Source organism: Brachyistius frenatus, unplaced genomic scaffold (genome assembly GCF_029030835.1).
Source record: "Brachyistius frenatus isolate BFR_SWC_R1_liver_20210118 unplaced genomic scaffold, ASM2903083v1 Contig_68, whole genome shotgun sequence".
Classification (NCBI taxonomy): Eukaryota; Metazoa; Chordata; class Actinopteri; family Embiotocidae; genus Brachyistius; species Brachyistius frenatus.
In genome coordinates this window covers 2,063,113-2,075,720 of record NW_027210667.1, presented here as the reverse complement: position 1 = coordinate 2,075,720, position 12,608 = coordinate 2,063,113, and the positions used below count along the sequence as shown (strand labels likewise).

Below are 12,608 nucleotides of genomic sequence, written 5' to 3'. Positions count from 1 at the left end.
GAAAGGCTGGAGGTGATGGGTGAGACGGTGGTGTTGATTGAGTGGGCCATCGTAACCTGGCCATGCAGGGAATGCTGGGTGTGGTCCTGTTTATCATCCTCTGTACATACTGAACATAACTCACTCAGAAACAGTTAGAAGACGCACTAATATGTGTTTCCAAGTGCGGCACAGTGTTACTGGCCTCCTTCAAAGAGCGTGCACACAGCGGGCCACCAGATCACATCCAGTCCTGAGCTGTATTTACAACCTGTAGATTAGATGTCACTGCTGTGCTGTAACTGTTGCTTCGAGTCGACACCCCCCGTCTCTATTAATGTGGATGGACACGGATTTGTCTTTGCATTCTTGGGGTTGAGGCGGTAATGAAATGGGAATCTCTTGGAACTCTGGTATGTTAGTTGAAAACAAATCTGTCATCACCCAGTTTGACTCAGCCAGGGTGCTGATGGCTAATTTATGCTGCATCTGTCTTCCTCCAAAGCACTATAATTAAAATTCTTATCACTGAAAGGTGGCATACTGTAAGTTATTGTATTATAATCTTACAAAACACATATTCCTTAAAAATATTCACCTTAAGAGTTATCCTTCTTGATTCAATACATTATTGTTGTTATCTGTTATTACTGTAACAGATTAGCAGTTGAGTTTATACCGCTCCAGATGAAGCACTGATTTCACACTGGACGCTGGGGTCGGTGGAAAATCTGGTCTAAAGTGGAGTAATTGTTTGACATTTTGGGAAATTCACTTGTTTGCTTTGTTGCCCGGCGTTAGGTGAGAAGATTCATATCACTCTCACACACAACGTGTTAATATGAAACTTCTGCCAACACCGATTAATTTAGCTTTGCTCAAAATCTTAAGGCAGGTAAAGCAGATAGTCTGGCTCTGTTTAAAGGAAAAATAATCCATTCAAACCAAGCGGCAACCAGCAGTGACGACACTCATTAGTTAGTGAACGGCTGTTATGAAGCCTCCAGTTCAAATTTTGGCCAGTTCCCAACGGTTTGGAGCAGGAAGTGACCATATTTAGACGAACTCGGAGGGAGTGAGCGGTGGATGTGACTGATCTGATTGGAAACCTGACAAGACTAATTTTCAGATGGACCGTCAGAAAACTAATAAGAAGGAGCAACGCCGAAATAACTTGTGGAATAAATGTATTGACTTTGAATTTGAAGTTGAATGGGAGTCTACGGAGCCAGAGGCTTTTTGGACGTATTTTTGGTATTTCTGCATTGGCCTTATTTTTCAGACCGAGAAGCTACGTCCACTTTTACGTACAGTCTATGATACAAACACATGGTACTGTGTCTGGTTTGGAGGAAGTGAGTTTTTCACTGTTTTAAGTCTCTGTGCTCAAATAAGCTGACTGTACCTCATACAGAAATGACAGTGGTGTCAATCTGCTCATCTAAATCTCAGCAGGACTGAAAATAAGCACAGTTTTCAAAATATCTTTTAAGTACACCTGAATGCAGTTCGACTTACTTTGCAGTGTACTAATGCTGTGAAGTTCAGCATAGAAAAAAAAAAAAGCTACTACAGCTATTCTGACAAGCTGAATACCACTTTCAATTAAACCTTGAGCAGTTATACTGGACTTTGTTTTGGTTGTTGGGTGAGATGTGGCCTGCTATTTGTGGTACTGACCACATCATTATCACTGCTGTTTTTGTTAGTTGTGTGAAGTATTGTGAAGTGAAACAACAGAACGTTTTCAAAATTACATTTCTGACTCTACTGTAGTTCATGTTCCCATGGCACACCTTCTTCTTCCCTTTCTCCTGCATTTGTGCCGTCTGTTTGTGAGTGGCAGAACGTGGGTGCCAGATTGCCTCCTAAGATCTCCTGCTGTGCCTCAAGCTGTGTGCTAATGTCCAGCCCTTCGCCTGCTCATCTCTGCTGGATGTCTCTGTACCACCCATCAACCCTGCTGTCGCATCACACCGGAAGAACCAATAGGGGCCGGAATGGGGGCATCGAAAACACCATACTGACATGAGGAACAGAAGGACATCTAATTTTCAGTACTATCCTCTGCAGTGGCTGAGCTGTGCAAGATGCAGACTCCAAACACGCAATAATCTTCAATTTTCTCGGTGCGAGCTTTCTGCAGTAAAACTCAAGAGTTCCTATTGTTAAATTTAAAGTTCACGCAGAAAATACATGGGTCACTTTGTCATCACCTCAATCATGGTTCATTACATGCAGCAGATCAACAGTTGTTCGACAATTTTCATGCACAAGGTCACTAAGATAATATATGCTCGGCATGTTGAAGAAACATGTGCTTTAATATTCAACAGCGCTGGGCAACAATTGTCAGCGAGAAAGAACATGTAGCTCACTGTTCCTTATCTTAACTCAACACTTAAACACAAGTGCAGGGATTTAATAATAAAACTAAGCATTTCAGTACTTTTTTTTCTTGCATAAGCATTTTATTATGCCTCGTCCCGGGGGGCGCCATTTGATCTGAGGTTTGAGGATTGCTGGGGTGAGCACTTCTTTCAGGCAGGGTGATGCAAGTCTATGGCTGTATTGAGTGGGCAGGTCAATTCTGTATAGCTGGTACACAAAGGGAGTGGTTTGATCGTGCTTTCACTCTCTGGTTAGTAGAGCTACAGTGAATGAAGTCTCTGGAGGCTCCTGTCAAGGATCCCGGTGAAGAGTTTGTTATAGAGTTCTAGCCTTCAGGCTAAATGACTCGAGGGCCCTTCTCTTCTTTTCTGCATCTGAGGTCAAGTTTAGGTTGAATCTGGAAATATTTCTGAGAATCTCAGGTTTTTCATGTACAGTATTTCTGAAAGGGTAATTATGCATCAAATCTTACGTCAAAACTTAAGACTCAGGTGGAAAAAGGAATATCTAACCAGAAAATGAGATGTTACATGTCAGTGTCGGACCGGATGTTGGGCTTCCATCCCTTCGGGGCCGTTTCTGAGACAACATACGGTTCGTGTGAGGCAGCTAGGAGTATGTAGAGAATGTCAAGATAAGGCGGAGGGTTGACCCTGTGCGACACCATAGCTGACAAGATATATGTGATACGTTTGAACCTCTGATCCCCAAAAAAGGCAGTGAAAGGAAATTCTGCTAGATGCAAATAGAGCTCAACAGAGGGACATGAGGGAAGCTGTTCTGTATGATACGCCATTTAGTTAGAGATCTGGAGGAGCGATATCTGCCGATGTGGCTACCAAAGACAATAAATCTTTAACTTCATAGTTTCACATTTCCTTTTAGATTGGTGGTTTAACTGTGAGATTAAGATCAATTGTATTGTTAACTACCAAACATTTAAAAGCTGTTCATGAGGTGTGATTTATTTGTGCATCTTTTTCATTTTTTCAGTGAAACATCTATGTGGTGTATGTTAAACACACAGCTGCCATGTAAATTAATATGATATTTTGTAGGCACAGTACGTATAACACTATCATTAATAGTGACCTACATAGATTGATGTATAAATAATACAAGGCATGGTGTCAGAAACCTTTGCAGAGAAATTACTAAATGGGAACAACATGAATTGCTCCCATTTCAGTTAGAAAGCAGTAAGAGATGGGAAATACTTTGTCACATTAATTTCATACTGTAGCTATATTTGCAGCTCAGCTGTGATCCAGTGAAATAATGCACCAGTTTCTTAGTGACAGCAGCATGTCATGTCGATCCTTGTCTCACTTTGGAAGCTCACAACAACAAAAAAATCTTCTTGACTCCATAAAAACTGTGTTGATAATTTGGGTGATAATCTTATCAATATATATATATCTCTGTAACCTGTCAGAGAAAGTTATTTATATGGTTTTGCAGGGTAAGTTATCCACCTGATAAACCTTTTGGCTCTCAGTAAACATGAGGCTAATCTATTTCTCAGGCTGCATATTAACAAAGATACACCTCACCCTAAAAACACACATATTAGGCTACGTATTGGCATTGTGTAAATGCTCCCTCTGTTCTAACTTGCCTCGCCATTAATTCCCCCTGCACAGAATTCACACTGCATTGTCCAAGTCTCCATGCAGCTGGCATTAGCAGTGACATTTCGTAAGGTAGTAGGAGTGTTAGATTGGCGTCCCGAGGGGTTGAACTGGCCTGTCCTCACTGCAATGGTAATTATTCCAGAGGCCTAATCATTAGAGTGCAGTTTTAATCAGACTTCCATCAGTGGCTAATGTAACACGATTAATTACACCTCCAGGAGCATGCTCCTTCAGGACCACTGCATCAGGATTACATGGCTGACCGAGAGGGACACGTCTGTAAAGTGTTGTCAAGGCTATTCAATCAAATTAGAATAGCAGGTGACCACATTTAATTTGAAAACACTACTTGTATAGAGGAAAACTCACATACTGTATTTTATAATAGCTGCTATAAAGCATTCAGTAAACAAGTCAGCATACACATTTATATTTCCTTAATCCTCACCGTGACCTTACACACCATAAATATTCATGTGTTTGGACAACACTGTGTTTGTTCGGGAACATTTTAGACTTGGTAATGGCGTTTTACACAGCAGTAATGAAGGGCATATGAAAGAAACGTTGGGGACGGGCAGAGGGGGAGGGGCTGCTGACACCTCTGCTTTCCCACGTTAACCTGCACTCACCTGCCTCCTGACAGCCGGGCAGCTGGAGGAAACGAGCGGTGTAACTCGAAACCCGGACTTGCTGAGCTTGTTTTTTACAAAAATAGTCTTTGTAGTGTGTGTGTGTGTGTGTGTGTGTGTGTGTGTGTGTGTGTGTGTGTGTGTGTGTGTGTGTGTGTGTGTGTGTGTGTGTGTGTGTGTGTGACACACCTCAGAGTCTTTGTGGGCATACTATATATCTGTGCATTACATATATATATATATATTTTAAACAGAACATATAATCTATAGTCAGACACTTTATGTGAATAAACACGCTCATGTGTGTGGCCACACTTGCAATCTTGTTTTACAGGTTAAGCGTTTACTACGTGATTCCCTTATGTAACAGAGAATATTCATACACTGTAGCTGATTTTGAGGTAGTGCTTAAACATTCCCTTCAATTTAAGTGGACGTAGATCAGCCTAAAGTTGTTAAATTCTTCATCAAAGTTTGACGTAGTGATGGGAAATTATCCATTTTACTGAAGAAACAATTGTAGCTTATGCATATTGAATAATGATAACAATAGATCTTCTCAATGAGTTTTATCCTTTTGTTAACTGTGATATTGTATTGCACCTGATTTGGTAAAACATCAAGTTCACTGAAGCTGTTGTTTTTTTATTGACAGATTTTTATCACAACTTGGCTGTATGACTCTTGACTTTGAGACTCAGAAGTCATCTTTCGCTGGGAAACGCAGCTGTTTTTGCAAAGCGGATATTGTTCTGACATCCTTTGTAAACTGTTGCAGGTATGAACTGGCAGCAATTTGTTGTCACACACATAAACTCCTAGTCAAACTGGTTTGCATACGTGTCTATACACGGCAGGTCGGTTATTTTTTTTTCCCATGCAGGTGCAACAGTTTGTTTTGTCTTAAATCTGTGAGGGCATTAGATTACTGTGATCACACGTTGCAGCCAGTGAGCTCAGTCAGGCTATGGAAGTATCCACACTGACATCATACTCATTGACTAGCATCATGGATGTTCAAACGTGCAAGAGCCTTTGCGTTTGAGAAATTGCTCTTCACACCCCCCACACACTTGTCTCACTCAGTCTCTCTCCTCAGTATCTCCCTCCCTCCCTCCCTCATCGCCCGCTTTCTAGACACACTCTCTCTCTGTCCCTCTTCCTCTCTCTCCCACTCTCAGACGCTCTGTTGACAAAGTCAAGGCTGCTCTGATGTGAGCTATCTCTGATATTTCTACCTTATTTTTCATATCAACACTGCCTCGTGATCTGAAGGTGGATGAAGGGAGAGGGAGAGGGAGAGAGAGAGAGAGAGAGAGAGAGAGAGAGAGAGAGAGAGAGCGAGAGAGAGAAAGAGAGAGAGAGAGAGACAGGACTACACACATGCATTTACAGCCACTCCTGGACAAACTCACTCCTTCAGTCATTGCCTGGTGCGAGCTGGTTGCTGCTGGATAAGTGACATGTCAGCATCAGTGTGACTGTTCCACATCGTGACCCAAACAACTTCGGCTGTTCAAGAGGGAAAACTATTTTCTTCTTCCTGCGCTATGCCTCTTTATGGGAACTGTTACTACTGAGCTCAGTTTGAGGGCTTGATCAAGACGGCAATAAATACATCCCTGACTCCAAGAGGCACTGAGATGAAGAGTGCAAGGAGAGGAAAAAGATCAATACCTCAGACTTCCAAAAACCCAGGCTTACTTTTCCTTTCCACCAATGCTGGAATTACAGTCAGTGTGTGAAGCCTTCAGACGGATCATTCCAATCCCCCAGGCGGAGGAGGAGGAGGAGGAGGAGGAGTGTCTGCAGTGAATGTGTGACACACTCTGGGGCTTCGGTGTCGTGACCCAGGGTTAACACTCCAGGGGAAGCCGAGGAGGACGTGTTGTTCTGTTTTGGATCACACCATACAGCTGTGTGAGACATGACTGAGCGTGGGACAGCCGTCCACATGGTCTTTGACTCTTTGCTGTAACCCCTATGCAAGCTTCAGAGACGGGCATGGCCGATGGGAGGATGCCCCTGCTGTTGCTGGTGGTGCTGGTGGTTGTGCTGAGCGGAGTGTGTGTCTCAGGGGATGGCTCGGGGAAGTTCAAGGGGAGCTGGAGGTGGAAAGGTGACAGGAGCCGTGAGTAACTCCTCCTCCCTGTGCTGCACTTGATTTGCTCTCTTACTTATTTCCTTCTCTTCTCTTGCAGTATTCCAGCTTGTAAAAAAGACCAGCAGGATCAGACATCTTTTTCTTACTCTTTTGCGTTTTGCTGTTGCTTTCCATGCCCTAGACTCAAGAAATATGATCCACTGTGTGCCAATTTGATTACTCCAGTTGCTGTTTGAATCAGTTCATTTCTCTGTGACAGGCACCTGGATATGAGAGTGAAATACATCTTCTATATGAGGCCAGCGACCTTGGCATGTGTTGCCAGCTTTAAGAGGTATCAATATGACTGCAGAAGTGCCTCTCTGCTTTTGTATTTGCTGTGAGTTGCAATTCATAGTTTATTATTCTGCTCCCAGTGCTCTTCTTTCTCTCAGCAACGCTCTAATACCGCTGTATGAATATCTCTCACGGTCTCATTCGCAGTCATTAATTGATCAGTGTTGAGTTGTAAAAAGCTACTCAGAGTGATGGTGCTGCTTATTTCCTCAGAATAAAAGCTGACTTCATTATATATGCTGACACATGAGTGCATGGATGTTTGGAGGAGAGAGGATGTTCAGATGAGCAGAGAGCTGCGGTTGTTTCAGGACATTGCTGCTTGTCCTCTCTCTTTTGGCTGCTGGCTAATGGGATTGTTTGGCATGCCACCACCACTTGACGCTGAGTGATGAAGTGGGGGGAATGTTCCTTTGTGTCTGTCCCCTCAGTAGAGGTTAAAGGGAGATCGCTATCTTGATACTGTTCCAAGATTAAATGACTGGAATGGGATGGAAAAGGCACTAAGTCAACTTAGAGCAGGTCACTTGCCTCCCCAAGGAGACACAAGCTGGTCTCAGGGTGGCATGGAAAGTGATACCGTTTACAGTCCCAAATGACAAATACACTGGAAGTCCTGCGTTTGGTCTTATATTTAGTTGCTGAAAGGTACGATTGCAAATTCTGTAAAGTGCAATGGTGATCTCAATCACAGTTTCTTATGAGATCACAGTATAAGGGAAGTCCTAATGACCTGGGAGGACATGTTGGGAGGATGTCCTTGATTGTGTATTTGTGGATGTTATGAATCAGACTTTACTTTGGATTCAAGTTTTGTCTACTTCGACCAGGTTTTTAATTTTCTTTATTCTGGGGCTTGTATGCAATCTACCAATCATGGCTCAACATGTAATGTATTGGCACTTGCTGTAACAGAACATTTTGGTTGGTGGTGCACGATTTGCTGTTAAAGCAAAATAAAGTGTCTGTAAATAATAAGACTTTTACCCAGTGAGAAAATAATTCCAGGCTGCTTAACCAGTCCACCAGCAGAATATCTTCATGAGACTATACATTGGAAGTAATATGTGACTATAAAACAATATGAGAATCTGGGGCTTGCAAGACAGTGACATCTTTTACATCACTTCAAAACTTATGTCTTTAAGAAAGCTTTTAATTAATTCCACACATATTTTTTACTTTTCTCTTGCCTCTAACACTTCTTACCTATTTTATTGTTAATTGTTACAGTTGTTATATTTCTGTCTGGTTTTATTTGCCTCAGCCTTGTAATGTTTTAATCCTGGAAATAACATGCGAAGCACTTTGTAAGTTTGTTTTTGAAAAATGCTGTATAAAGTTTATTACTTTATTATTATCATTATAAAAAACCGGCACCACATCCAAAGGCACATCTACAAAAGCTCACTGCACACTCCTTAGAGTAAAACTTAAACAAATCTTTTACCTACTGATAGGAAAGGTTGTTTTTTTTTACTAAATTTACAACTTACAGGCTGATGCTTTGTTCTTCGTATTTCAGAGTTGTTTTATCTCCACCTCACTTGTATCAGAGAAACTGATTCTACAGTTCTTCACATAAAATCTGCTCTACGGTATCCCTGTCAATCAGCTTTATTGATACCATGTGTATTTGTACAGCAGGAATAATAAATTCAGTGGGAGGTTATAGGAGCTTTAAACATATGCCATCCTTTATTACTGCAACTGGCACCACTCTGTGAACCTGGAGAGAGAGATTCACACTCATGAGCATCAATGTGCAGTTACTCTGTTATTTCAGTTTTCTGAAAAGGCCTGGCCTACTTATCAATAATGCAAGTTGAAGTAGTTAATTTGTTCTTGAGTGAAGCATCCTCTATTTAATAGGATGAGTGGTGATTCCAGCAGTAATGTCACTTTAAAGTATGACAAGAAGACACCACAGTGACCAAGTTTCTAGGACTACTCCTACTGTCAATGTAACCTCATCACTGTGATATAAGTGTTTCAGTATATGTATTTGAGTAATTGTATTCTTGGTGGATCTATTTTCATGTCCATTGCTCTGAGCACTGAATATACTTCTCATTAGTTACTGCATTGACATATTCCTTGTGTTTCTGTGTCACTAAAAGGACTGTGAATATTTGACTTAACAATTCAAATGAGTTCTGATGCTCAAAATCTGCTCGGTAATACACACAGCTCACAAGTTTGCTGTTAATAATGCATCCACAGCTTGTTTCTGCTGCCCCAAAATAACCTATAAATCTATCAGCTTTAACGTTCCCACAGTATTTGGTGCCTTGGTAACTCTTTTCATGATGTCACTAGGAACATCAACACTGCTGGGTGTATAACTTCTAATAGGAGCATATTTATTTTGGAAGCTGCTGCTCCAGTTCTTATCAAAGTGGAGTCAAAGACAGTTTAACATATTGCGCAATATTCCTTTGCCTTGCATCCTGGTATATGTAGGTTTAAAATTGTCGTAGCCTTTCTCTTAAGGCAGTGTCATGTTAGTGTTGCCTAATCGTGTCACCTTATCGAGTCTATTGAAAAAAAAAAATCCTTTATCTGTGATAAGCACTAAAATGGGAAAATGTTCCCCATAAAATGTGTATGGGTTTATCTGACTCATCTCTGAGATACTGACTCTGTCATCCTGCAAACTGCACACAAAAATTCAATTTGCCAGCACACAAAGAGTACAGTGATATGCATGAGGGCAGCCTGCTGATATAAGTGATAATGTCACCAGCTATTATACGCTACCTGACACTAAATCTCTTCCAAGAGTGTGCAATGCAGAGTTCCTGTCTCTCTGGCACAAGATGTGCACTTTCATAGTTCATGTTGGCACACAATCTCTATTTTTCTGTGTCTACATATGACACACACACACACACACACACACACACACACACACACACACACACACACACACACACACACACACACACACACACACACACACACACACACACACACACACACACACACTGGCCAGTACATGAACCCCACGCAGGACTAAAGCCATAAAACTGGATGTGTGTATGTGTATCTGTGTGCGTGTGCGAACACGATAAATAAAACATCACTTTTTCTATTTTTAGCGACCAGTTGTCTCCTCGTGTCCACATGGCTTAGATATTTCCTCTTGTGAAGTGTTTTCCTCAACGTCTGTAACTTTGTAACTTTTTACGTCCCTTCTTCCCCCTCCTCCTCTTCCTCTTTCTCCTCCTACTGCTCCTCCTCTTCCTCTTCCTACTCCTCCTCCACCACAGTTTTTACAATAATTTGTTTTGTCAAGAGGACAACTCCACAAGAGGAGTGGGTTGACTGTGTTGCTTCCAGCAGATGCACTGATCTTCTTTTTTTTTTTTTTATGACATGGCAATCCATAATTGGTGCAGTATATTTACAGTATTCATGCATGAAGATGAGCTTTGGTCAGCCCGTACTCACAGGCCCACAGAACGGACCACCAGCCCGGTGCTGTTTGCTGAGGTTCTGGTTCCCCCTCTGACATCGTCTCATCCTTGTGATGGATGAAGCAGATTAGAGGATTTATGGCTGATTTAGTCTGCTCTGGATACTAACAGAATCTACAGAAATATGACTGGCTGCCTCTCAGAAGTAGTATTTATCTACCACAAGTTTTCCACGTAATGAGTTTGGAATAGTTCTTGTTTATTCTGCAGGAAAAGTAAATGAACTGACTGATATATTGCCATATTTTCTAAGGACTTTGGTAGAAGGTCTTAGGAAAACAGCAGTGCTTGTCATGACAAACTATCTGGCAGTGTGTAGTTTAAAGGGGTTTTTTTTTTTGCATACAAACTGTGGGTTTTGGCCTACATGAGAAAATGTGTGCTTTGTAAATACATTGTGAATATCTGTTTTAGTTGTGTCTAGCGTAAATTATTTACACATGCACGGATATGAACTTGTGGATCCAATAGATGGCAACAGTGACATGCGAACCCGGTACAATTTGAGGGAAGAAATAAGTGCTAATGAGAACTGGACTGAATCATGTGGTTTGGGTCAGAGGCCAGACGGTGTTTAGACAGTCTGAACCACAGACTCACAGTCATCAGAAACATGGGCCAAACCAGTAGATGCTTGCAAGCATGCAGAACAATTATTGTGGATGCCTCACTGTTTATAAGGAATGCATAATATTAAAGATGGATCCCGATGCATCAGGTCCAGATCTTTCTGACTACTGTAATTTAAGCCAATTTCCTCCTTCCTTTTTCTTTTATTTTTAATGTCATTCTATACAGTCGAAGCTTCACAACATCTTTCCTATTTCTTTCTCTGTCCACACTTCTTGGAGGCACAGACATTTTTCAATTAAGTAACCATGAGCTCAGACTCAATTACCGTATGTCACACAGAAGGTTAAGAGCAAGGCTGTGGAAGATCAGTTAGTGGTGTGGTGGGATAGGAAAAGGGAGGAGGTGAGAATGTGGTCAGGAGGGACCTCAGTAATATCTGAATATATTTAACATGTTGCAGGGCCTTCGATGCGAGGTAGCTGACTTGCTCAGTATGTGAAAAACAGATTAGATGGTGGGATATTTTGTGTCACTTTCACGCACGGTTTGTGGTACTGTTTTGTCCTTTGTACAATCTTACACAACCAGTCACAGTATTAAGTTTAATTTATTTATACATCATTATTTATTCAAGAGTCACAGTCTTTTTGTTCTCACTGAAAAGAGTAAAACAACCTTGTATGCTTTGAATTATGACAAAAATTGAAACTTTTTTAGGAGAGAAGTGAAAAAACAGGTGGACACTGTGATCAGACGTGGGCCATAAATATGAGGCTCCGACAAGCGTGGGCCAGACTGAAAGCACAGGGATCCGGGATTTTGAGGATATGCAGGGTCAAAGGTCATTAAGTGCTGAGGCCGGTCTTTAGAGGTTAAAAATCAAATGGTACCACTCCTTGATGTTTTATTCCTCCTCTTCCACGCCACTTTCATTTCAGCCTTTTATAGTCAATTGTTTGCACACACAAAAGCGCTGGTTTCCACATCTGGATATGAGACATATGAAATGTCAAATAAAATGGGGAGAAAAAAACAAAACATGGTTCCACTCATTTGTATTCAGCTTTTGTCTTGACACCTATTACTTTGATGCCATTCCCAGAGTAGACATTCTGGGCATCTATGTCAGCTTCCACACTGAGAAACTGTATCACATTGCGATCATATTTGCATAATAGAATTAGAGCACATTCATAAACAATTGAAACTATGGATCGTGTATATGATGTTTTGTAGGCGGCAGCTGTTTCATTTATTTATTTGTCCAGATTGGCTGCTAATCAAAAGAATAATGGACCTAACAGAAGTTAGGACTTACAAATTGGTTAGGGTCATAATGAGGTGTTCTTGAGGTGAGAAAGCTGTTTGAATATTGAGTGTCACTGATATTGTACATCCTAAAAATTTGAAGTTAAAAAGTTTTGGTAGCTGATAAGTCATGTTTTATTAAAACAAAACTTTTGCACAACATTTTTTACAT

The 12,608-nt window shown here is 41.2% G+C and overlaps 1 protein-coding gene across 4 annotated transcripts in view; it reads left to right on the top strand.

Moving 5' to 3' along the window:
- The window catches only part of robo1 (roundabout, axon guidance receptor, homolog 1 (Drosophila)), a 213,729-nt gene that overhangs the window by 48,712 nt on the left and 152,409 nt on the right, over positions 1-12,608 (top strand). Inside the window, exon 1 of one of the 4 annotated variants that reach the window (XM_069707319.1) lies at positions 6,515-6,767. The exons of the other annotated variants lie outside the window; for them this stretch is intronic. Within the exon in view, the coding sequence (XP_069563420.1) occupies positions 6,620-6,767 (148 nt within the window). The 5' untranslated portion in view covers positions 6,515-6,619. Of the gene's footprint in view, positions 1-6,514; positions 6,768-12,608 lie in introns of those variants that run through there. 4 annotated transcript variants of the gene reach the window in all.